The sequence below is a fragment of the Canis lupus genome, chromosome 19 (assembly GCF_048164855.1).
Source record: "Canis lupus baileyi chromosome 19, mCanLup2.hap1, whole genome shotgun sequence".
NCBI lineage: Eukaryota > Metazoa > Chordata > Mammalia > Carnivora > Canidae > Canis > Canis lupus.
The window spans coordinates 51,541,936-51,567,020 of record NC_132856.1 but is presented as its reverse complement, the minus strand read 5'-3'; the positions used below and the strand labels follow the sequence as shown (position 1 = coordinate 51,567,020).

General features: G+C 57.4%; 2 protein-coding genes across 8 annotated transcripts in view; one reads left to right on the top strand and one right to left on the bottom strand.

Annotated features, from left to right (window-relative positions):
• Window positions 1–6,719, top strand: part of PRKCSH (PRKCSH beta subunit of glucosidase II) — an 11,789-nt gene extending 5,070 nt beyond the window's left edge. For 2 of the 5 annotated variants that reach the window (XM_072787289.1, XM_072787290.1), the window contains exons 8-18: window positions 2,061–2,145; window positions 2,727–2,805; window positions 3,461–3,547; window positions 3,843–4,028; window positions 4,100–4,199; window positions 4,680–4,749; window positions 5,021–5,110; window positions 5,269–5,343; window positions 5,427–5,526; window positions 5,609–5,793; window positions 5,896–6,719. In XM_072787289.1, coding sequence (XP_072643390.1) covers window positions 2,061–2,145; window positions 2,727–2,805; window positions 3,461–3,547; window positions 3,843–4,028; window positions 4,100–4,199; window positions 4,680–4,749; window positions 5,021–5,110; window positions 5,269–5,343; window positions 5,427–5,526; window positions 5,609–5,755 — 1,019 coding nt within the window. In that variant the 3' untranslated portion in view covers window positions 5,756–5,793; window positions 5,896–6,719. The remainder of the gene's footprint in view (window positions 1–2,060; window positions 2,146–2,726; window positions 2,806–3,460; window positions 3,548–3,842; window positions 4,029–4,099; window positions 4,200–4,679; window positions 4,750–5,020; window positions 5,111–5,268; window positions 5,344–5,426; window positions 5,527–5,608; window positions 5,794–5,895) is intronic. The other 3 variants (XM_072787293.1, XM_072787291.1, XM_072787292.1) reach the window with 3 other exon arrangements.
• On the bottom strand, window positions 6,603–25,085 carry ELAVL3 (ELAV like RNA binding protein 3). Of its 3 annotated transcripts, none has more exons than XM_072787295.1 (7): window positions 24,674–25,085; window positions 17,177–17,393; window positions 16,747–16,850; window positions 13,244–13,397; window positions 12,928–13,153; window positions 12,122–12,160; window positions 6,603–10,312 (listed from the first exon to the last, which is right to left on the bottom strand). In XM_072787295.1, exons 1-7 carry the CDS (start codon window positions 24,680–24,682, stop codon window positions 9,961–9,963), a joined length of 1,101 nt encoding a protein of 366 aa, XP_072643396.1. In that variant the 5' UTR covers window positions 24,683–25,085; the 3' UTR covers window positions 6,603–9,960. The 3 variants fall into 3 exon arrangements, with proteins under 3 accessions (XP_072643396.1, XP_072643395.1, XP_072643397.1); XM_072787294.1 differs by having other exon boundaries at window positions 17,177–17,396; window positions 24,674–25,084; XM_072787296.1 differs by having other exon boundaries at window positions 6,603–10,291; window positions 17,177–17,396; window positions 24,674–25,084.

The following is a 25,085-nucleotide window of genomic DNA, read 5'->3' as shown; positions in this document are numbered from 1 at the left end:
GATTTTTCTCTCCCTTGTCTCACAAATTCTCATCAGATCAGATGTCCAAATTTGCCAGGTGCTTCCAAGTTCTTTTATCTTCCCGAATTGTTCTTTGCCTTGGCAGTTAGTATCACTTTGGTTGGTTGAAGATGGTTTTTGTGCTCCTTCCAGCATTGTCTTGCCCTTGGCAGGTTATACTTGCATTCTGGGAAATCGGAAGCCTTGGCCTTCGGCCTCAGTCTGTCCAGTGGGGGTCACCCTGGGGCAGCAGGCTAGAAGGGCGAGGTGGGGCAGAAACCCACTCCAGACTAGCTAAAGGACCAAGCATTGCAGGATTTGGGAAACATGGCCCTGGTGATGGGCTGGTAACCAGGAGCTGTGGGCAGCCCGTCTCTGAGTCTGCACTGCTGGTCTTTTCCGTCTCCCTGGGCACCTGCTGCATTCTCTGTCCCTTCCTCTCTCTGCCCTCGTTTCTCAGAATCTGTAATCCAGTAGGTCACCCAGTGTATATGGAGTGGCTGCACACCCTAGGTGCCACTAGCTTAGCACTGATCGAGACGGAGAGAGCCCCTGCCTGCTGAAGGACGAGTGAGCCGGCAGAAGGCACAGGTGCAAAGGCCCTGAGGCCGCATCATGTCTGGTTTTTAAGGAGCAGCTAACTGCCGTGTGGCTGGACAGAGGGAGTATGCGTGTCGTGGTGGAGACAAAGGCAGGCGTTGGGGATCATGGGGAGGACTTAGGCTTTCACTGCAAGTGAGGTAGAAGCCATAGAGGATTCTGAGCAGAGGCGGAACAGAAGCCAGGAAACCAGGGAGGAGCGGACCACATTGGTCCAGGCAAGCGATGGGCTGGGACCAGGGTAGGGGGTACAGAGGTAGAGAGAAGTGGGCAGCTTCTGGATACTCCCTGAAAGCAGACTGGAGCTTTGTGGCCCTGGGGCAGGTGAGCAGAGGCGCCTCCAGTCCAGAATCCCAGTGGCACCTGTAGACTCCCTTTCTCCTTCCCTCCGCAGAGGCTGTTTCTGCCCTCAGACTCTGGCTTCCACCCTCTGCTGCTCTTCAGAGACCCCGGGCTTTGTTATGTCCCCTCTTTCCCGGGTGGTGTCCAGCTGGTACCTTCCCTCCACCTAGAATCACACTCGCTCTGCTACTCAAACAGCCGCCCCAAGCTCTGCCTTCCTCTCCGGTGCTGGAAAGTCTCTCTGTTCATCCCGGTGGAGGCTGACCTAAACCTTTCTGTGGCTCTGCCCCGGCTCTGCCCTTCGCCAGCTGGGTGACCTTGGGCAGGTCCCTGCAGCCAGCCAGCCTCATGCCCTTGTCTGTGAGAGGTTACAGTGCCGGCTTGCTCTGCTGGGGCGCTGTGGGATCCCCAGGCTGAGCCGCAGCGTGGCAGAGGAAGCCCCACTTACCCCATCGTAGATGGCTGAGCTGAGGTCCGGGGTACGCTCTGAGCTTGGTCACCGGAGCTGCTGTCCCCTCCAGCCAGACTAGGTGGGGATGAGGCCAGTAGAGGAGGCACCGTCAGAGCAGAGGCACAGCTGCAGGCCTCTCCCTGCTGGCCATAGCCCAGTTCCCTCTCATGTGCGGCTGGCTTTCTCTTTTCCTGGGACTCCCCAGAGCCCCCCAGGAAGCCTTCCTGACTTGGCCACACCAGACTCCAGTCTCCATCCTGACCCTTGTGTCAGAGAGTGGGCCCATATGGGGTACATGGGCTGCTTCTCATGGGGGCCTCCTGGACGTGGCCGACCTATGCGTGATGTCCCGCCCACCCTGGCATGGCGTTTGCCAGCCCCTTGCTTATTCAGACCCAAAGTCCTAGGGTGTTCTTGAGCCCAGCCCCCATGCTTGCAAAATCTCTTAACTCCCCGCTTCAGTCTCCCCACTATCTGGCACTTCTCGACTCTGCCTTGGCCCCTACCCTGGCCGGCCTTTGGCGTCCCCTGGCTCCCATCCCCGGACTGTGCTCTACACTGGCCCAACATGGCACCCAGTGTAGGGCCTCGCACACAGTGGGCCACACGGGGTGTCGGGGCAGGGCAGGCCTCAGGGTGGCGGGTGATGGAGCTGGCTCTTCCACAGAGCAGCAGGCTGCCTCCAAGGCCCAGCGGGAACAGGAGCTGGCAGCCAGTGCTTTCCAGGAGCTGGACGACGATAAGGATGGAGCGTGAGTCTGTCTGTCCTGCCCTGGGCCTGGGGTTCCCTCCTCCCACCTCCCGCTATCCTGTGCCTGAGCCCCACCTCCCTGGCGTGAGTCCTTAGCTAGTCCTAAACCAATTCTGGACAAGCCTCTGCTTACTCAAGTGTAAAGAAAAATCTGAGGGTAGATGAGGGAAACCACCCCCGCAACACCAAGGAGCCAGGTGAGGTAGCTGGGGGGCCCCATTACTTTTCCTAAGCCCATTCTGTGGCCTGGGTCACTTTGACAACAGCCAGACCCCTTTCAGTGCCACCGTGGCCCTGCCCTTGCTGGCTGGCCCAGGCTAATGGCTGAGGGCAGGGTGGGCTGTGGGAACATGGGGTCTCTGTCTCTTCTGAGACCCTTGAGGGCTATGGGGTCTTCAGGACTGGGTAGGAGACGAGACTGGGCCCTACTCCAACCCCAACCCCAGAGCTCACTTCTCCCAACTTCTATGCCTGTCCCTTTGAGGTCCTAAAATAAGTTCTGGGGCAGAACGGGGAAGGGGAGTAGCGGGCCCCTGAGCCAGTGGGCCTTACCTCTCTGGGCCTCTGCCCGTGCCCCTGCAGGGTCTCAGTCACCGAGCTGCAGACCCATCCGGAGCTGGACACCGATGGTGATGGGGTTCTCTCTGAAGGGGAAGCTCAGGTACCCCATCCTTCTTGCCCCGGGACTTGGAGAGGGCATTGCCCCAGGGTGACGGTAGGGCCAGGCGGCGGGGCCAGGCTGGTTATGGACTGCTCCCAGGGTTGCTGGGAAGCCCGGCATGGCTGACGCCACTTGGCTTTGCCTGGGTGAGGCCAGAGGGTAACAGCCCGGCTCTCCTCCCTGCCCTTGGGGACCCAGTGGCAGCGCACAGGTGCCACGGAGGCATCTGGTTAGGAAAGCGCCAGATTTCCTGCCCACCGGGCCCCAGATGCAGCTCCCCTTCGTCCCCCCAACCCTCGCCCCACCATCCTCCGTCCTTCATCCTTCGGTGTGGGTCTTGGCCTCCTGTCCTCACCAGTCCGGATCCCTGCTGCTGGCCTCTTCCCTGTCCTGCCTGGGCCTCCACCTCTTCCCAAGCGCCCAGCGACCTCTGGTTGCAGTGCCCTCTAGCTCTTTCTCCCTCTGTGTCTCTCACTTTCTCTCCCTGGCTGCTGACCCCTGCCTGCGCCCCTCCTCTGGGCCCCCTCCTTGTTCCCACAGGCCTGTGCTGCCCCCTTCTGGGCCTGGTCATGGGTGGTCAGGGCACATCCGTGCCTGGCACACAGCGGGGCACATGGAGGCCCCAATCCTGACACCACCCCCAACATGTACACAGGCCCTCCTTGGGGGAGACGTGCACGCCGACGCCACTGCCTTCTCTGACCGCCTCTGGGCTGCCATCAGGGACAAATACCGGTCTGAGGTCAGTCGGGGGAGGAGAAGAGAGGCAGTCCCCCCTCCCAGCCTTCCCTCTCCCAAATGCCTCACAAAGGAACTGCCTCTGGTTCTGGCACAGGGCCACCCTGGCCAGCTGGGTAACCCAAGCACCCTCTGTGGAGGGCCCCCCCTGCCAGCTGTCTGTCTCTCCCTTCAGGCCCCTTGGAAGGGGCGGAGACAGAGGCTGCCCACTGGGTGATGGTGTGAGCTTGGGCTTGAGCCCCGGGGAGGCGGGGGTGGACCACGGAGCCCACGGCACCTGCTGCCCACACACCCGCCAGGTGCTACCCACCAGCCCCCCACCTGCACCGTCAGAGCCTGACCTGACGGAGCCCAAGGAGGAGCAGCCTCCAGTGCCCTCACCACCCGTGGAAGAGGAGGAAGAGGAGGAGGAAGAAGAGGAGCCGGAGGAGGAAGAGGAGGAAGAGGAGGAAGAAGATTCCCAGGTGCCAAGGGAGCAGCCCAAGGTGTGTGTTTGGAGGAGAAGGGAGTGACCGGGTGGGGGCTGGGTCAGTTGCTGACTCTACCCCTCCCCCAGGAGGCCCCACCCCCACTGGTGCCCCCGCAGCCTGCGGCCAGCCCCACTGAAGAGGACAAAATGCCGCCGTATGATGAGCAGACGCAGGCCTTCATTGATGGTGCGCGCCAACCTGGGGAGGGAGGGGACCCTGCCCGAATCCAAGCTCCCGTGCCTGGCCCGTGGAATGGACCTTACTTGGCTCCCAAGATGGGCTTGCGTTGGCCCCAAGCAAACCTGGGGCGTGTGGGCCGCCCTGGAAGGGGTGTCTGGGGCCTGGAGAAACCATCGCTAACCTTGTCAGCCCCAGGGGCCCTCCTGCCTCAGGCTGCCGCTTGTTTGTGCCACCCCAGGCTGGGGTGAGGAGCCAGCTAGGCCCCAAGAGCCCTGGCCCTCCTCCTCCCTCAGGAGTTCAGAGCCTGGGCAGCCGAGTGGGGTCTGCCCTGGGACTAGAGGCCTGCAGGGCCTTCCTGGGCCCAGTCCTCACTCGGAGCAGGCCGTGAGCTGGGGGAAGTGGGTGTGTCCGTGGCACCCCCTCCGTCTTCCTGGATGGGGCTTTGGGGCACCTCTGACCTCCTCCCACATTGCCCACCCCCTCCAGCCGCCCAGGAGGCCCGCAACAAGTTTGAGGAGGCTGAGCGGTCCTTGAGGGACATGGAAGAGTCCATCAGGTAAGGGGGGGTGTCTGGCCACACAAGGCCGTGTTTGCACCTGCCATGTAGCCGCCTGCCCCGAGCTCCCCAGAGGAGGTGGTAATGGGGAGTTGCCGAGGCTACCTCTGCTGAGGCGGTGGCAGCTCCTGCAGGGAGGGTCCCCAGACAGTGAGGAGCCTGAGCCCAGCCCCCAGGTGGCCCTCCCTTGCTGGAGTGGGCCTCCCCATGTGATCCCGACGAGGCTGTGGCGTCCCCAGCTGCCCCTTAACTGCTTGGCCTCCCCTTCCAGGAACCTGGAGCAGGAGATTTCCTTTGACTTTGGCCCCAACGGAGAGTTTGCCTACCTGTACAGCCAGTGCTACGAGCTCACCACCAACGAGTGCGCCCCCCACTGGCCAGCGGGGCGGGTGGGGTAGACTTGTGGGGTCCTGGGCGAGGACAGGGGGGTGAAGGGGTGGGCTTACGGGCAGTCAGTCAGGGGAGTTTGAGGAGGCTGGGGTCCCATGTCCCCTGCCCACCATCCCCATCCTGTGACAGGTACATCTACCGGCTTTGCCCCTTCAAGCTCGTCTCTCAGAAGCCCAAACTTGGCGGCTCCCCCACCAGCCTCGGGTGAGTGGGTGTAGACCAGACTTCCTTCCCCCAGCTCCCCAGTCCCCTCCAGCCCCACTCCTAAGCACCTCACTCTCCTGCAGCACCTGGGGCTCATGGGCTGGCCCCGAGCACGACAAGTTCAGCGCCATGAAGTACGAGCAGGGCACGGGCTGCTGGCAGGGCCCCAACCGCTCCACCACCGTGAGTGCTGGCAGGGCGCGGGCTGGGGGCAGGGGTCCAGGCCCCCCCCAAGCCCCCCTGAGCGCCCACCTGCCTGCCCCAGGTGCGCCTGCTGTGTGGAAAGGAGACAGTGGTGACCAGCACCACGGAGCCCAGTCGCTGCGAGTACCTCATGGAGCTGATGACACCAGCCGCCTGCCCAGAGCCACCACCTGAACTGCCCACTGATGGTGACCATGATGAGCTCTAGCCCTCCTGGGTGCAGAGGTGCCCACCTCAACTTTGGGGGTACAGCACGCTCTAAAGAAAAGAGCTAGGCAGGCACCTCTTCTCTCCTCACCCCTCCGCCTCTCTCTCCGTCTTTCTCATTTGGTCTCTCTCTGGTTCCAGAACCTCAAGGCTCAGAAACATCCCCAACGGTGCCACCCGCCCACCCAGCGCTCCGCCAGGGGACCAAGGCCTGCCCCTCCAGTCTCCTCACCCTGGCATTGGGGGCGGGGGGAGGGGGTGGGGGCGGGATCCATGTGGAGCTCTGCCCTGCTCTCAGGGGGGCCGGGCAGGGCACAGCCCTCCTTCCCAGGCCCCGGTGGTCTCCAAAGGTGGAATAAAGGAGTTCCGCACCCCCTGGGCGCCCGCCCCCGCCCCCCGCCCAGGGTGTTTGCCTCCCTCCCTGGTGGGGATGAGTGACTTGACCTGTGACCTCAAAACAATAAACACGATTCCCTCTCCCCAACCAGGCTGTCCACTTTGCTTTCCTCAGGAGTGGGATGGGCAGAGGGTGGAATGCAGGAGAGGTGGCTCTCTGCAGGTCCAGCACCCACCTCCCCCGTCAGGGTTGCGGTCTCATCAGAGCCTACATCTGAGCTGCCTGGTGGGCCCTGGAGTAAGCCCAGGGCCGCAGGGCAGATGGACCCCCGGGGCCACTTCCACCTGCATTGGTTTCTCACCCACCCTGAGTCGTGTGTATGTGTGTGTGTGTGTAGTGAGGAGGGGCAGGGGCTCCCGATGAGAGCCAGGCTTAGGTGTGGCCACACGGCCAGGACCAGTGACACACTCCCAGCACTCCCCACCTGCCAGCACACAGACAGCTGAGGCCGTAAGATTCTGAACTTTTATTTTCTGGCATGAAAAGTACAAATAATTAAACAATTCCATGTAAAAGTCTGTTACCGCGGCCAGGCCTGTAATCCCGGTAATAAATAGTCTAAACGCAACGCAAAGTGTTCTTGTTGGGTTTTGGGTTTTTGTGATTTTTTTTTGTCTTTTTCTCGATTTTTTTTTTTTTTTTTTTTTTTTTACAGTTCTTTATCACCTCCAACATGGACTCTGTCGTGATTTGAAACCTTCTGAATAAATAACAGGATGAAGGGAGGGCTGGAGGGGGCTGAGCCCCCATCCCACGGGCCCTGCCCCTGCCCCCCAGGGTTGTGGAAGACCCCAGGCCCCCTGGCCCCTGGGGTGAGGGGCTGGCCTCTGGGGAGGGAGCCTGGCTGGGCTGAGTTCTGTGTTTTAGAAAAAGAAGTCCCCTCCCAGACTTTGGGGTGTCAGGGGCCTAGGCCTCAGTGGGGAGGGGGGTGGTGTGGGGAGGTGCCCCCTCTGCAGAGCCCGGCTGCCCCAGGGTCGGGGACAGACCCAGCCCTTATTGCTCACAGACGCCCCCTGCACGCTGCCCACGTGTGCACACGTGTCCCTGCGCTTGGAGGGCGGAGGGGAGAGAGCCCCAAGAAACAGCAGAGGGAGAGGGGTGGACCCGCTGGGGGTGCCTGCCCTGCTGGAGGGGTGCTGGGAGGTTGGGAAGGACTTTAAAAACCACAAGAATAAATAGGTTCGTGTATCAAGAACAAGCTAGGGTTTTCACCAGCTAAAGAGGACTGAAAAAATTCTCAAGACGAGCAAAAATAATCCCATTAAGACCCCGGACGTCGCTGGCCGCGGGGACGCCCCACAGAGCACACGCCCCCCGGGCGCCGCTCGGCTACCATTACTGTTATTAATAATTATTATTACTTTAATGATTCCACTTCCCCTTTTATAAATAAATTAGGCATAACCACGTCTCAGCAAAACTTAAAGAAACAAAGAGAACATCGTGGTTCCTTTAAACTTGCAAACTGGATGAAGGAACAGAAATATACACAAATGTCCTTACAGGGCAACAAGAATAAATAGTTAACATAGCAATAAGTTAAAACTACAAGAAGCTAAATTCGGCAAAAAAGTACAAGAAAGTTAACTGGTGCCAGTTTATGTCTTTTTTTTTCCTTTTTTTTTTTTTTAATCTCTTCTGTGTGTTTTTTTTTTCTTCCTTTTTTTTGTCGCTTTTTTTTTTCCTCTTCTGTTTGTGTGTTTTTGTCGCTTTTTTGATTTTTTTTTTCTTTTTGTTCCTTGCAGCAGAAGCTCCACAGACGTTTACTAACAAACACCGGGAGGGGTGGGGGAGAGAGAGCTGGGCAGTCCGATGGGGCCGTGGCCGGACACCAAACGCAGGGACACGGGAGGAAGGGCAACTGAAGCTGAACTGGGGTTTGCAATTCTCAGTTCTGACTGGGCCCGCTGCGGGGGGTGGGGGGCTGCGAGGGCTCCCAGGGGCTCCGGCCATCGGCTTCTGTTGGAAATTTTTTCTTTCTTTTTCTTTTCTTTTTTCTTTTCTTTTTTTTCTTTTTTTTTCTTTTTTTTTTTACAAAGAATGAAAACTAGGGGAATGGAAAGCGTCTGGACTTTCCAGACAGAAGCCGGGGCTGGGCCTCAGGATGGGGGCTGCATCCATGGCCCTCAGGAGTTTGGAAAGACGGAAAAACCCAACAAACTGAAAGGGGGTGACAAGGGGGTGGGGAGGGAATTCGGGGCTGGGCCCCTGGGCCCTGTCCACCCCCGGGGTAGGGGGAGGTTGGGGGGGGCCTGCAGGGAACAGCGGGTACTTCCTGCTGGGGAGGCCTTTGGGGGGAGGGGGAAGGCTCAGGGCCCAGCCTCCCCCCTCAGCCTCTGGGCCAGGGCCTCGGCCCAGGGAGGTTCAGCCCCGGGGACAGGGGGTCCTTTGGCCTCAAGTGTTGGGGGGCGGGGGCTGCCTCCAGCCCACAATGATGCCAAAAGTGAAACGAGGTATCGTGTGTTTGGATGCATGGATGCTGTGTGTGCACGCCTGTGTTCGTGGGCGGCAGGGACCACTGATGAGCCAGGAGAGAGCAGAGAACCTGGAGCTGGGCTGAGGAGGGCCATGCGTCCGGGGGAGCCCCGGGCGGCCTAGCTGGAGGAAGTGGACTGGGCCAGGGTCTGGGCTACCACCTCTCCCCTGGGCCTAAGGGATGCCATGCGCGTGTCTGTGTCTCCTGGGTATCGTAGCTCTGGTTTCTCCGGGACTGGGTGTCTAGATTTGTGTGTCCAGTTGTGTCTGTCTCCGCTCTCCCGTGTCCACGTGGAAATGTTCGCCTTCCGCAGCCACCTGCGGCCGCCTTAGCCCCCGATGATGTCTGCCCGTGGCCACATTTGCGTAGCCCCACGCTTCCGAGTCTCCTGTGATTATCCACGTGTTTGTCTGCCTGTCTGGGTCTGGCCAACGAGCTCCTGAAGGTGTGTCCGGGGCGTGTCTCTGGGTCTGTCCGGGCGTGCTTCTGTGTGTCCCTGTGGGGTGTGTGTGTGCGTGTGTGTGTGTGTGTGTGTGCACGTGTCCCCCGCGTGTCTTCGCGTGGCTGTGTTTCTCTGTGTGGCCCCGTGGACCCCCGGCCCCCAAGCCCTGCTCCCTGCCCCTGCCCCAGTTGGTAAACATAACCTGCCAAAATATTTTCTTTTTTTTTTTTTGTCTTTTTTTGTGTTTTTTTTTTTTTCAAGTTCAAGAATCCCCAGTAAAAATTCTCCACGAGGTCTTTTTTCCCTTTTTACAAAAATAGAGTTTTTCTTCCCCTCCCACCCCCCCCTTTTTTTTCATTTTGTTTCTGTTTCCAGCCCCTCCCCCTGCTCCTCACACTCTATCCAGGGGCTCTGGGCCAGGAATGCCCACACCCCTCCTCCGTTTTGCTTTTTTGGGGATTTTTAAACCTGTTCCCCCTCCCCTCAGGCTCATCTAGGTGTTGGGGAGGCCTGGACAAGGGGGTCTGGGAGGGCACCCCCAGCGCCCCCGCAAAGCCATCCCGCGGAGGGTGGTTGAAGGTGGGGTGGGGGCACGTCTCTGCTTTCTTTTTAGCCGAAAAAAGAAACAAAAACCATCGCCGTGAACAAAACCAAGACGAGAGAGTGAACAGCCCAGCCTGGGGTGGGGGCAGGAGGACGGGGTGGGGGACCCCCAGGCACCCCCCATTCCCTGCAGACTCTCCCACCCCAAGTGCTCACCCTGTGGCTTCCGCAGGGACGCGGGGCCCTCGTGCCGTCGGTGGTCGGCCTGCGCTGTCTCTCTCGGGGCCCCTCTCTCTCTCTTTCTCTCTCTCTCTGCTGCCCGGGGAGGGTGGGGAGGGCGGCGGCGGCTCAGGCCTTGTGCTGTTTGCTGGTCTTGAAGGACACCTGCAGCACGCGCTCGCCCAGGCGGTAGCCGTTGAGGCTGGCGATGGCCATGGCCGCTTCGTCGTAGTTGGTCATCGTGACGAAGCCGAAGCCCTTGCACTTGTTGGTGGTGAAGTCGCGGATGACCTTGACGTTGGTGACGGCCCCGAAAGGCCCGAACAGCTGCCACAGCACGCTCTCGTCCGCCTCCGGCGACAGGTTGTACACGAAGATGCACCAGCCAGCGCCCGCCGCGCCCCCGGACAGGCCCACACCTGCGAGGCCGCTCATGCCGTCGATGGCGATGGGCGAGAACCTGGCGATGAGCGACAGGGGACTACTTTGGGGGTCACGCGGGCTCTGCCCTGACCCCCGGCACACCCCTGACCCCCGTGACCCCCAACACCGTTGTGACCGCTGGCTGTGCCGTGCTCCCCGCCACGACAGTTTCATGACCTCCACCTTTGACCCCACCTGAAACTGTGACCTGCTCTGAGATGCTGGCCCCCAATCTCCATCCTGAGCTGTAGCCCTGGCCTGACTTCTGACCTCCCCTGAACACTGGGCCCTCACCCACAATCCTACCGAGAGCCCCTGTCTATCCCTTGACCCCGTAAGCTTTGACCCCACTGGCTCCAGTTGACCCTGGCCCCTTCCCCACCCCTGACCACTAACCCCTCCCTTGGCACATTTTCCCACCAACTCCTGCCCTCCCCCCACTGATCCCACCCCGCCCCTGCCCTCAGCAGCGCTCCCCCCCCACCCCCACCGCCCCCCCGGCCCCTGGCCGCCCCTCCAGGCTAGAGGCCCGCCCGAAGGGCAGTGCTCGGGGCCAGGAGGGGAGTGCAGCTGGCCAAGTACCACCCTCCACTACCAGGTCTCTGCCTCGTAACTGGGCCGCTGCTGCCCCTGCCCCTTGCCAGACTTTTCCTGTTCAAGCTGTATATGGATGATCCACTCCAAGGTGCTCCAGCTCAGAAGAGCTCTGAGCGCAGCAGGCACTTGGGAGGGTTTGTTGACTGACTGACCAACCACTGAATGAATGAACACGCAGGGTCTGCTCTGCCCATGTGCCTCAGGGCCTCCCTGACTCCCAAGGCCTCGCTTGCTTGCTCAGAGGGAGCCCCAGAGTCTGACTCGGTCAGTTTGGCCACTGAGGACTAACGGCTTGCTCCCTCCTGCCCGGTTCTGCCCAGGCTCTGGCACCTTGGACAGGTGAGGAGTCTCTGCGGGGTCCTCATCACCCCCTCTCTGGCCCGCTTCACAGCCCTGTTCACTTGCAGGGGAAAAGTGTCTTTCCCCACTAGGCTGAGATAATTAATAACAGTAACGATAATCATGAGAGTGGCTACCTCTTATTGAGCGCCCACTGTGTGCCAAGCCCTGTGCTCAATGCTGTTTCTTCTCTGCAAGAAGAGACCAAGTCCGGCTGGGCCCTGTTGGGTCCCCGAGCCCGAGGCCAGCAGCCGGCACTCAGTGTGTGCTCAACAGCTTACGATCAAGAAACACAGGGACCTAGGGACGCCTGGGTGGCTCAGTGGTTGACTGTCTGCCTTCGGCTCAGGTCGTGATCCTGGGGTCCTGGGATCGAGTCCTGCACTGGGTTCCCCATGGGGAGCCTGCTTCTCCCTCTGCCTGCATCTCTGCCTCTCTCTCTCTGTGTCTCTCATGAATAAATAAAATCTTAAAAAACCCAAAAACAAAAATCCCACAGGGACCTTCACAGGGTCGGGGAGGTGGACAACGTTGTGCGAGCCTCAAGGTCCATCCTGGACTATGGGGTAGAAGGGGGGTATTCTGTGACCCTCAGCAAAGACCATCAACAGTTGGCAGATGCAACTCAGACTTAGCGTGGGAACCAGGGGGCATGGGTGTGACCAGGCAACATGGTTCACCCTTCCCTGGGCTGGAGCGGGTCCCCCCGGACAGCCCCTCCCAGGGCCCAGTTCTGTAGTAGCTCTTTCTAGGCATTCACTAGGCTCCGTAGCCCCTAATTCTCTAAATGGACACGCTACTCCGGGGCAAGGGGCAGACGCACAGCTGAGCTGGCGGTCCTGGTGGTGGCGGTGGGGAGGGGGCCCACTGGGGCAAGAGTCCAAGGAGGGACAGTGGGGAGCTGGGGGCAGCGGGGCGGGGGCACTGTTACCTCTTGACTCCGTAGGCCATGTTGAGCAAATTATCCAGCCTGTGGAAGCAAAAGGGGTGGTCACCGGTGGCCTCCGGGCACACCCCCAGCTGTGACGCTGGCCTGACGCTGGCCGGTGGCCGGCCTGCCCTCCCTGCCCCCACCCAGCAGGCCAGCAGCCCAGCCCTGCCCCCACCCGCCTGCTCCCCGCCCGGCTGGACACCGCCTGGCACGGAACCGTGGTCACTCGGGCGCTGCCTCTCGCCTGCCCTGCCGCTGCCTGGCCTGTGCCCGCGTCCTGTCCTCCCCATCCCAGCCTGCCCAGCCCCACTCGCCTGCCCCCACCCTGCGGGGCTCGGGGCCCCAGAAGGGAAGGTTCAAGCCTCTTTTCGGCAGAGCCCGGCCTGGCGAGTGACAACACCTCTCTGTGCCTAGGGTCCCTGTTGGTAAATTACAGGCAACACGAGCTCCGTGCTCATGGTCTAGACACCAGGAGGCACAGACGGCTGGAGCCCCATCCCCGACAGAGGGCGGCCCCCATCAGGTGACTCTAAAGCGCTTTTTTTTTGTTCTTTGACTCTAAAAACTCCCAACACCGACAATGCCACTCCTAGTGCCCTGCGCCCGTCCGTTGAGGGCCTGCCGGGTACGAGGGCCTGGCCTCAGCCTCTGACCGGCCCACACATTTCCCATCTGCTGCCCTCGGTGTGGACCCCCTCCCAGGGTCCCTCTGCCCTGGAGGAACGGGGTTCAGGGAGGGTGGCTGCAAGGCTGGGGCCCCCAGCGTGGGGGTCTCGGTGCCCGGGGCTGGGTGGCGGGGCGCTCACCGGAAGCGCTGCGTCTGGTGGTGCAGGGGGCCTGCGTAGCGCCGGGCCGACGACTGGTAGAGGTGAGTGAGCAGGGCCTGCCCAGTCTTCTGACTCGGGTTGTTGGCGAACTTGACCGTGATGGGCTCGGCCGCGCCCAGCGGCTTCTGCCCATTCAGTCCTTTGATGGCCTCCTCGGCCTCAATCCTCTTGTCAAAGCGGATGAACCCCACGCCCCGAGAGACACCTGCCAGGGAGTGAGGGCGCGTCACGAGGGCCCGTCACCCGCCCCTCCCCGGCCCAGTGCCCTGCCAGGCGCAGCGTCCGCGCAGCCTACCTGTGACCTGGTCCACCAGGATGCGAGAAGTGATGATGCGGCCGTACTGGGAGAAGAGCTGCTCCATTTCTTTCTGGCTCATGGTCTTGGGGAGTCCGCTGACGTACAGGTTAGCATCGCGGATGGATGCAGAACTGGGTCTGGCATAGGACACCTGGAGTGGGGGCCCAGGTGGGCAGAGGTGAGGGGAGGACCCGGTTCACAGATGGGGAGAGGGAGGCCACGTCCCGACCACCAGGGAGCTGCAGAGGCGCCTCATCCAGTCCCTCAACAAATATCTCTCAAGTCACCTCCCTGGGTGGTGCCGGCCAGGGCATGGGGGAGGGGACGTGGCCCTGGCCGACAATGAGGCCCGGCCTGCATAAAGTGGTGGGGGAGACCCGTTGCTGGGCCCCCGGGTCAGATGTCTCCCCAGGACCTCGAGCCCCCAGCCCCTGAGCTCACGCCGTACACTCCATCAACATGAAATTTCCTGCTTCTTTGGAAGGTGAGCCCAGGACTGTGGCCCTTCTTTCTGACCACATTGGGGCCCACAGGGCCACCCAGGTCTTTACCCACTAGCTCCATGCTGATGACTCCCAAACGTCCAACTCTAGTGTGGGCCTGTGTGACACCTGCCTCTGGGTGCCGCACGAGGTCTCACAGGCGGTCACACTCTGTGAGGCTGCACCCAGCTCCCAACTGCTCCCAACTTGTCCCAGTTCAGTAACTGTCCCCAGTGCCTGTCTTTCACACGGACACCCAATCCACCACCGATCCTTCCTCATTACTTGGAATCCACACACTCCCAATTCCACTGCCCCACCCTGGCCCACCTCCCACTATCGCTCGCCCAGACCAGTACAGCAGCCTGTACCCCCGGTCCCCACCCCCCAGTCTAACGTCCCATCTCTTTCCTCTACAGCTGCCAGAGGGCGCCTGTGAGCAACTGAGTCAGGGCACATCCTTCCTTGGCTCAGAACCTTCTGTGGCTCCCACTTTCTCCAGAGTAAAAGTCCTTCTCACAGCCCACAAGGCCCCACACAACCTGCCCATCACCCCACCCCCTCACTCTCATCTCTGCCCAGATTGCTCTGTTTCAGCCACACCAGTCTCTGTGTTCCCCAAACACACCAGGCACACTTCAGCCACGAGGCCTTTGCTCTGGTTGTTCCCATCGGCCGGGAACATCCTTCCTCTCCGCTCTTCTTTTGTCTCAGCTCAAATGTCCTCCCTGTTCTCTCCCATCTGAATTTGGTCCTCCGCCCCTACCCACCCGCCCCCGTCACTCTCTCCAAGCACTTCTCTCAGTCGTGAATTGGACACGTTTTAGTATAATCTTTCGATTTGTGTCATTAATTATGGTCCAGCCCAACAATGAAACTCTCTGCAGCTGTTTAAAAAATGGTGGACGTGTATATTTATTTCCCCGAAACAGTGGCGAGTATTGTAAACTGAGGGAAAGAAAAGTCCATTTACAGAGCAGCCAGTTGTGTGACCCCATCTCATTGTGTGCTTATCAGTGTCCTGGAAACACAGTCTGGAGGGGCCCCCAGATGCTCACAGGTTGACCTATAGCTTCCAGGGGCACCGGGCTGGGGCATGAGCGTCTCTATTTCTGCCAGGGTCTATTCTCCGTCTCTTTCTAAATTAACCTCTAGGTAGATAAGGGTCATTGTCAAGGGTCTGGCTTTCGTTTGGGGTGGTGAGTTGTGAGGGCATATCATTTCATTAGAGATGAGTAATTAAAAAACTAACAAAAGGAGTCAATGGGGCCAGGGGTGGGTCTGGGTGAGAGCCTCATGGGCTGGAGGTAGAGGGGTTCTAATTAATGCAATTGTGAGCACCTGGGGTCCTCCAGGAAACAAACACAAACACCGCAGCTGCTCTTTTTCCTGTAGTAATAATTAAAAATCATAGCCATGTACTTGATGGTTTCCACTCTGGCCTGTGAGGCTGTGAGTTTTGAGGGGTGAGGGTTTGTTGATGAATCAAAGTTAGGGGTGAGGGGAAGGCAAGTGTGAGCTTCTGAGTGGGTGTTTGGGGTCAGAAGTCACTTGAGGCACTGAGTAGGGCTTCGGGGGTCTTCTCCATCCGCACATGATGGGGGCTGACCCAGGTCCCTCACCTGGATGTGCGCTCGGCCAGACGTGACTAGGGCAAAATCTGCCAGAGCACCCAGTCGGGACCAGCCATACAACAGTGCCACCCAGGCAGACACACAGACACATACACAGACACGAGGCCACACTGTGCCACCCACTGCACAGCCCCGGTGACTGCACCAGCAAAACGGTGACTCAAGGCTGCTAAGACATTCACAGAAGCTCTGGGGGTCTTCAGTAATTACAGTAAGAGTCGCAGAACCACACACCTGTCACCACTGCACAAGCCCACGTCACACCCGTTCCATCCCGAATAGGGCACAGGTAGACACACCCACACAACTTCAGTCTGCCACACAAACACCTTGTCACAGCCAGACACACCCACACAGCCCCACCAGGTCACAGCTGGAGTCCCAGTGTGTCACAAAGCACCTGTGAAATAAACACATCCTACAGACACACAGTGACACACTCGAAGTCTCTAACAGCCAGACTCATGCGACAACAGACACATAGCTGCGGTGTCCCACAAACACAATGGCTCACAGCCCAGGGTATCTCACACACACATACACACACGCTCACTGCATCACATGCATAATGGCCTCTGGATTTGTCACCCTCATGCCCCAGGGCTTCTGGGTCTAGTTGGCCAAGGAGAGAGACTCATCAGGTCATGACCTCATCCTCCCCCACCACGCAGAATAAGAGGAAGAGATTCCTGCACCTCACTTCCCAGAGACAACTGGGGCCAGATGGGCACCCCCAGTGTAGCCTCCCCCAAGGTTCCAGAGCAGATTTGTGGGGCGGAGTCCAGACACCCCCAGGCAAACCTAGAGAGGGGGGTTTCCATGGCGACCCCCCCCAGGGAACCTGGGCTAGCAGAGTCCCAGCTGCAGCTGCTGAGAGGGGAGGTTGTGGGGGGAGGGGCATTGCACAAAGGTGGGGGAGGGGCTCGCCCCTAATCCCGCCCTCCCAGACCCTAATTAGGCTCCAGATGGCAGATGGGCCCCCACCCCTCCTCCATTTCCATGACAAAGGCAAGGGGACTGCCCGTCAGACCCTGGTCACTCTTCTACTGCCAATGGGATGGCTACTTCCCTGAGCCACCAGAGAATGTGGAGCTGATATGCTGATATTCTCTGACAAATGAGGAAACTGAGTTTCAGAGAGGAAGAGTCTGGGCCTGGGTGCCCAGCTAGGAATTCTTGGGGGAGAGTTTGAACCACTGAGGGGATGAACCATGGAGGAGATGGGTGGGTGGGAAAAGGGGTTTGTGGCAGGGGAGGTGGCTGTAGGCATTAAGTGGCAGTGAAGGGGGCAGTCCAAGTGGGCAGTAATAAGGGAGATTGGGGATAGTTGTAGATGGGCAGTAATGGGGGACAGGCAGCAGAGAGAAATGAGGAGGGCACTAACCTTGATGGTCTTCGTCTGCAGTTTGAGGCCGTTGAGGGTGTTGATGGCTTTGTCTGCATCGTTGGGGTCAGAGTAGTTCACAAACCCATAACCGAGGCTCTGCCCTGTGGGCAGGACCAGGATGATGACCTCCCCACACGTACCCGTGTCCTCCCAGACCCAGTCCTGAGAGGCTGACTGCCATTGCTCAAGGTTGTGAGAACTAAGATCCCCATCTTACTGTTCCCCCCGAGTACTACCCTGTCCCTAGGACACCTCAAATCCCCCAGAGTCCTGCTTGCCCCCATCACCCCTGAGATACCCCACCAGAGATCACACCTGTCTCCCCATTATACCTCGGATCCCCCAGGGTGCTACTTGCCCCCATCACACCTGTATTCCTGAGACTACCACCTCTGTCTCCTCCCTCCCCATCTGCCAGCAGCCACACCTGTGATCTTATCTCGAACCAACTTGCAGGATTCAATGTCACCAATGCTGCCGAAGAGACTCTTGAACTCGTCCTGGGTCATGTTCTGGGGCAGGTAGTTGACGATGAGGTTGGTCTTGCTGTCATCAGTGGCTCCGTTTGTACCAAGGAGTGGCCCGTTGGGCAGGGCCGGGCCGGCCGGGCCCCCCGCCACCTGAGACTCCATGGCCCCGAGTATCTGCTGGAGACAACAGGCCACACCCGCTCACGGCCCAGTCCCTACTCAGGAATCAGTGGGATTGAGGAGGGGCTCAGTGGTGATGGATCAGTCATGTCTGACATGGGCTTAAACATGGAGAGAGGACAAGTATTATTCTAATAATCCCTACCATTCCTCCAGCATTAGGCAAGCACCTTACATGTGATTTTACTGTGAGAAATTCCATATATAGATGCCATATATATCTGTTTGCTATGTTTGCCTGTCTAAAATCAATCTGTGCATTTCTAGAACAATAAAATGAACACTTTTGTTTTCAGAATAAGAAATATAATATTTTTATTAGCTTTGAAGTCCTCATAAGCTTCTCCCTGACTACATACTGCCCTCCTGCCACCAAAGGTAATTCCTATCCCAAATGTGTTAGTATTTCTTTTGCTTCATCCATAATTTTCCCACTAGGCATTCATTACCCTCCCATGCCCAGGTTTTCCACTGAGCTATTTTTTATCATTTTCATTTATTTTTAATTTATTTTTTAATATTTTATTTATTTATTCATGAGAGACACAGGGAGAGAGGCAGAGACATCGGCAGAGGGAGAAGCAGGTTCCCTGCAGGGAGCCCGACATGGGACTCGATCCCCAGACTCCAGGATCACGTCCCCAGCTGAAGGCAGATGCTCAACTGCTGAGCCACCCAGGAGTCCCTCATTTTTATTATTTAAAAATTTTTTCATTTATTTGAGAGAGAGGGAGAGAAGAGGGGCAGAGGGAGAGGGAAAGAGATAATCTCAAGGAGATGTCCCTCTCACCCTCAGCACTAAAACTGACACGGGGCTCAATCCCCCACAACGCTGAGATCACAACCTGAGCTGAAATCAAGAGTCAGGTGCTCAAGACTGCTAACTCTGGGAAACGAACTAGGGGTGGTAGAAGGGGAGGAGGGCGGGGGGTGGGAGTGAATGGGTGACGGGCACTGGGGGTTATTCTGTATGTTAGTAAATTGAACACCAATAAAAAAAAAAAAAAAAAAAAAGAGTCAGGTGCTCAACTGACTGAGCCACCCAGAAGTCCCTATTACTTTTTAAAAATGTTTTATTTTTAAGTAATCTCTACACCCAATGTGGGGCTTGAACTCACAACCCTGATATCAAGAGTTGCATGCTTTACTGACTGAGCCAGCCAGGTGCCCTTGAGCTATTTAAATGTATAACTAACATAATAACACCAGCAAATAATGACAGTTTTATTTATTTATCTCCAATCTATACCTGTTATTTATTTTTCTTGTCTTATTGCAGGGGTTACATTGTGGTAATGGCTTCTTTATATTCATAATGTTAAAGGAAATGCTTTAAATATTTCACAGCTAAATTTGACTTTTGCTGTGGGTTTTCATATTATGAATGCTTAATTTTATTCCTAGTATCCTAACAAGATTTTTTTAAAGAATAGATGTTGAATTTTTTTAAAGATTATTTATTTATTTATTTATTTATTTATTTATTTATTTATTTATTTATTCATGAGAGACACACACACACAGAGGGGCAGAAACACAGGTAGAGGGAAAAGCAGGCTCCATGCAGGGAGCCCGATGTGGGACTCAGATTTCGGGACTCCAGGATCACGGCCTGGGCCGAAGGCAGGCGCTAAACCACTGAGTCACCCAGGGATCCCCTAGATGTTGAATTTTATTTAACTTATTTCTTACATCTATTTTTAAAACAACTGACATATAATGTTACATTTAGTTTCAGGTGTATAACACAATGATTCAATATTTGTATATATTGCAAAATTATCTTCATGATAAGTCTAGTTAACATCCATCATCATACATGGTTATAATTTTTTTTCCTGTGTTGAGAACTTCTAAGATCTGCTTTCTTAGAAGTATTTAGCAATTTTCAAAAATATTCTACATGTATTTTACACATAAGGACCACACAGAGAAGACTTTTAAAGCCACATCTGGGCTCAGCAGGAAACAGAGCTGGGATTATCTGTCATGGGCATGGGAAGGTAAAGTACCCAGCCATTTCCTTAGGTTTTCTCCTATGGCATTGTTGGCAGATGGGTTACCCTCACTTGAAAAATCAAATTGATTGCTAGGGTTTTCACAAAGGGATGAATTAGGAAGGATTAGAAGCCATATTCAGTTTCAGCAGGAGAGATCACTGTGATTGATTAGCAAGATCTTTGTGACCACAGAATTAGAAAGTGTCAGCAGGTACACTTCATCTCAGCCATCCCTGACCCAAAATACAATACCATACTTGTTCCCAAATATTGGACATACTGTGTGCCAGGCACCGTGCAAAGCCCTCTACAGGAAAGGTTGTTGTTGTTTTTTTTCCTTATTCTCGACCACCCTGAAAAGAGTTCTTAATTTTTTCTGCTTAACAGACGCTGTGAACTGAATGCCTGTGTCCCCTCAAATTTATATGTGGCAACCTTAATCCCCAATGTGATGGTATTTGGATGTGGAATCTTTGGGAGGTAATTAGGTCATGACGGTGGAGCCCGAATGAATGGTATTCATGTCCTTACAAAAAGGGACAGGAGAGAGATGATCTCTCTCTCCACCATGTGAGGACACAGCAAGAAGATATCCACCTGCAAAACAGGGGGCAAGTCCTTACTAGAAACCAAATTGGCTGCTACTTTGATCTTGGACTTCCCAGTTTCCAGAAGAAGATTTATGAGAAATAAATGTCTGCTGTTTAAGTCTCCCAGTTTATGGCATTTTGTTAGAGCAGCCCGAGCTAAGACAACAGATGAGGAAAGCGAAGTTCAGCAATGTTTTAAAAATTACTGGGGATCCCTGGGTGGCTCAGTGGTTGAGCACCTGCCTTTGGCTCAGGGCGTGATCCTGGAGTCCCTGGGATCGAGTGTCACGTCGGGCTCCCTGTATGGAGCCTGCTTCTCCCTCTGCCTGTGTCACTGCCTCTCTCTCTCTCTCTCTCTCTCTCTGTGTGTGTGTCTCTCATGAATGAATAAATAAAATCTTCTATAAATAAATAAATAAATAAATAAATAATTACTAACGGTCACGCAGGTTATAAATGGCGTGACAGGGATTTGCACAGGAGTTTTTCTGGTCTACAGTCTGTATTTTCAACTTTCACTGCCAATGAAGAATAGTGCTAGCTCTAACATTTCTCAGCTGTGTGTCCTCGGGTAGGCTCCACAAAGCTTCTGGGCCTCAGCTCCACTTTGCGGCAAACTCCACGTTACTGGCACAGTGACCCCAGGGAAGGATCTAAAGTCACATATGGGTGCAGCTGCAAAGCATTCGGGATCAGGTCTGCCATGGGCACAATCACAGGAAGCAGCTTGTCATGTCTGTCATCCCTGCCTCGTAAATACTGCTATTAATACTGGTCCTGCTCCATTGACATCTTCTGTGTGCCAGGCACTGTGTGAAGTGATGCCTGGAAAGGCATCATTTCACTTATTACTCCCAATCATCTTTAGAGACAGCAACACAGTCTCCATTTTATAAGTGAGGCAACTGAGCTCAGACGTCGAGGGATATGAATGGGGAATTCGATTTCAAACCTGGCTCTGATGGACTTCAGAGCTGGTTTTAAAGACAGTCACCAATGCCTGGGGGCAGCTTTGCCACCTCATAGGTGTGTGTCCTCAGGGATGATCTTAGCTCTTCTCTGGGCCTCTGTTTCCTTTCTGTTTACTCTTATCAAAAGGATGGCAATGGAGGGTCAACTCCCCTGCATCTCCAGTTGGCTGAGAGTGGCTGTCTGGGGGCTTCCGGGAGAGTTATTCTGAAGCCTCGTCCAGACTGAGCAGGAACCCACACTGGGTTGATTAGCAATGTCTGTCCCAGGCGCCTGTGATAAAGCAGTAAGGCACACTACAGGTCTGCATCCAGTTTCATAAGATTCATACTTCACCAATGGCCACGTATGGGTGGCCTGTTATATGCTAGACAAAATCCTTTATGTGAAAATTTCCGGGCAATTCTTCCAACATTGAACACTGTGGGACTCTTTTCTTCATTTAACAGAAGAGGTAACAATCTCAGTGAAGGGGTGGGGATTTCCACGAGGTTGGGTGTCATGCAAATGGCGTATCTAGAAATCAGATCCGGAGGACCCCTTGGTGGCTCAGTGGTTGAGCGTCTGCCTTTGGCTCAGGTCATGATCCTGGGGTCCTGGGATCGAGTCCCACATCATGCTCCTCACAGGGAGCCTGCTTCTCCCTCTGCCTATGTCCCTGCCTTCTCTCTGTGTGTCTCTCGTGAATAAATAAATAAAATCTTAAAAAAAAGAAAAAAAGAATTCAGATCTGGAGCTTGGACATCAGAACCTACTTTACTAACAAAAAAGGCTAATAATAGTAAAAACAACAGCAAAGTGAAACCAAGCACTAACTCTACACCTAGCCCAGGCATGACTACATTTAAACTCACTCTGTTGGCCGAGTCTATCCATTCAATTCAACAAATGTTTACTGGGTGCCACCATATGCCGGCTCCTGGCTGCACCTTCCTCACTGTGTATCCTCCGACACTCATACTGCCTCTCTAAGCCTCTGTCCCTCCACTAAGGATATGGCACAGAGATTCCCTAACACAAAGATGGATTCTGAATTCCCTTCTGGGCTCAGCAAACTAGAGTTCTGTGATTGGCTGATGACGTCTTCTATGGGAACCCCCTCCCCCAATAATTAGCAGTACACAAGCCACTGTTTCAGGACACAGCAAGTTCCAGCTTTGGAACCCCGACTATGTGTCAGGCACTGAGCAGGTGCAAAGGTTTCGTTGACTTCCCACAAGCACACTGAAAGCTGGAGATCATCTTCTCCACTTCTTAGATGGAGAAATTGAGGGTCAGAGGGACCTGAGATTTGCCGGGGAGTGATGGGAGGTGGTGGTAATGATGAAGTTTGACTACTGATCTGACTACCCCAGAGCCTACAGAGCCACCCCAAAAATCCTCAACTTGGATGGGGTTAAAAGGTAATTGGGATCTTGAGAACCAGCCTACTAATCTCCCCAGCACCCCATCTCCCTCCCATCTGTGCCAGAGCTTAGCAGGATCAGTGTCGCGTTTCCTCTGCAGCTCAGCCGGCTGAGCCGCTAATAGGGATCGGATTGGTGGAGACCACACCCGCCCTGCCCCAGCCCACAGCAAACGCGTGGCCTGGGATGACTCGGGGATCGCAGGGACCTTGGAGGGCTGTCCCAGGTCAGGAGTGAAGAGGTGAATTCAGAGAGGAGGAGGGTAGATCCAGGATGGAGAGGCAGAGACCCACTGGGGGCAATGGAACCTTCCCTCCCAGTCTCTCCAGCTCTTCCTCTGGATCTCTCTTTCTGTTTCTCCCCCCCCCCCCCGCCCCGTTTCTCTGTCCTCTTCTGCCCTCTGAACCCATCTGTCTGCCCCCCTTCTCTGCCACTGTTTCTTCAACTCTTTTGCACCATTGCACACACACGTGACATAAGGATTTTGCAGTGAACACCTACAGTCACTTGCCATGTAGATCCTCCTGTGTCTGACCCCTTTGGCCCCAGCTGTGCCCCTTGGTCTCAGCCACAGTGGTAGATGCCTGGATGCTGGCGACAATAGGGCATTGAGTGGCTATGCATAGTGAGGCTGGGCCACCACGTGGTGCTAACTAGGCCTCCCACTTCTGGGTCCTTCTCCCTCCATGTAGGGCCCTCACTGTCTCAGTTTATCCCCTCACTTCCTCCCAGCCTGTCCGCATGGTGGACCTCTGCCTGAGTGCCCTCCAGTGGAGTAGCCAGGCCTTTCAGGGCTTCAAGGCCCTTGTGTGACCTCTGACCACACCCTTGCCCCTTTGTGCATCAGTTTCCCTCTTTCAAATGAAGGAACAGATCAGAGGAATGGATGTTGGGCTGTTGTGGGGGTTCTGAGAGTCCTCAGGAGGCTGCACTCGCGTTCCTGCACCTGGATTGGCAGCCTGAGGCCCAGAGAGGGGAGGGAGCCGGCCTAAGGTCACACAGCAGAGAAGCGTGGCCTCTCCAGCCTCCTTTCTCCGAGCCAGGTGGGCGGGTCCCATGGTCCCCTGTAGGGAGGGAGCGCTGAGCATCCCTCCACCCACTGTGCTCGCCCCCACTCCAAGAAGAGGCCCAGAAAGAGACACAGTGCACAGAGACGCGCACACACACAGACCGGAAAGGCAGTAAGTACGGAAGAAGGAGGCCTGGGCGCTGGGACCAGACAAAGGACGCGCGGCGGCGCGGGGAGCGGAGTCGCGCGGCGGGGGCGGGGGTGGAGCCGGGGTGGGGCTAGAACTGGCCAGCCCCGCCCCCGGGATACGCCCGGGTTGCCGAGTGGAAATCCGAGGGCTCGGGCGAGGCCGGGCCCTGGGGGCCCCAGGGGGCGGGGTCCAGATGGGCGGGGCAGGGGCGTGGTTATACAGGGCGTGGCCGGGCGTGGCCGCGGGTTCGGGAGCTGACCAGCTCGGTGGCTGCTGAAAGCACCGGGAGTGGGGCGAGCGGCGCGGGCGGGCGGGCGCTCTCAAGGTCACCCCGAGGCCCAGAGCCCTGGCAGGGTGGGGCGCCTGGACCTGGCTTAGGGGACATCCCCGAGCTCCTTACCCCATCCCCCGTGGGGCGGGGGCCCAGCAGTCAGGAAGCCCCCCCGCGGGCCCTCCTCTCCCCTCCCCCTCCCCGAAGCCTGAGGCGCCCGCGCGAGGCTACGGCCCGCTAAGAAGCTCCGAGAAACAAAGGGACGCGGCGGCAGCGGCGGCGGGCCCGCGGGGCCTCCGGGCGCGCCCCCTCCTCTCCCCTCCCCGCTTGCCGCAAGGTCGACGGGCTCGAGGACGAGACGCCCGGCTCCCCGGGCGCGGCCACAGCCCAGGGCGCGCGATCCGACGCCACCCGCTTTCCCGGGGTTCTCGGGGACGGCTTGCCGCCTTGTCCTGGCCCAGCACCAGTGATTGGGGCCCTGCGTTTGCCTGGGCGGCCTGCGGGGTCCGGGCCTGGATGGAGAAGGCATCCTCCGCTGCTGCGGCCCCTCCCCCATCAGGCCTGCTGGAAGGGGGCAATCCCGCCCCCAGGGCGCTGTAGGACGCCTCCCCGAATCGGAGTTCGGCTTCCTAAGGCCTCTCAGGCCAGACTCTATGCGCCCCCAGCACTCTGGGTGCGGCCCTGCCTACTCTCAGGCCCCGAGGCTCGGTCCTACCCCCCCACCGGGGCCTAGCTAGGCCTGGTCCTACCCCCCCACCCCCCCGCCATCTCCGCGGAGCCTGTGCCTAACCCCTCCCCAACCAGGTTCCATCTCATCTCAGCGACAAGGGAATACCTACAGTGACCATTCTTGTGTGCCCGGCGGGCGCGGTCCGTGTTGAGGGCGGCTCCGGGGGTCGTGCACTCCTTGGGGGGCGCTCGATGCTCACTCCGGGGTCCTGCCCGGGCGGCCTCTGGCGCGGCCGCTGCAGAGGTGTAGATGAAGGCGGCGGCTCCCTCGAGGGCCGGGGACGGGCCCGAGCCCGAGGACGCGCGCGCGGATAGCCGGGCCCCGGGGTGGCCTGCGGGCGGCAGGGGATGGAAAGAGGGAGCGGGCGCGGGATTGAGAACGCCCCCTGCGCGGCCCCGCGGGGCCCGGGGAGGTTGCGCTTCCTGACAGAGATCGCGGCGCTCAGTCTTTCGCCGCCGCCCCTCGGCCGGGCCTGTCCTGTCCTGGATGCTCAGTCCGCTCCCCTCGCCCGCCCTCCCTCC

Excerpts from the sequence above, each read along its gene's own strand:
- ELAVL3 (XM_072787294.1), bottom strand. Across the intron at positions 13,154-13,243 it reads CCTGGTGGACCAGGTCACAG|GTGTCTCTCGGGGCGTGGGG; the intron begins GTAGGCTGCGCG and ends ACTCCCTGGCAG. Across the intron at positions 10,313-12,121 it reads ATGGCCTACGGAGTCAAGAG|TCCCCTGTCGCTCATCGCCA; the intron begins GTAACAGTGCCC and ends CCCCCAAAGTAG.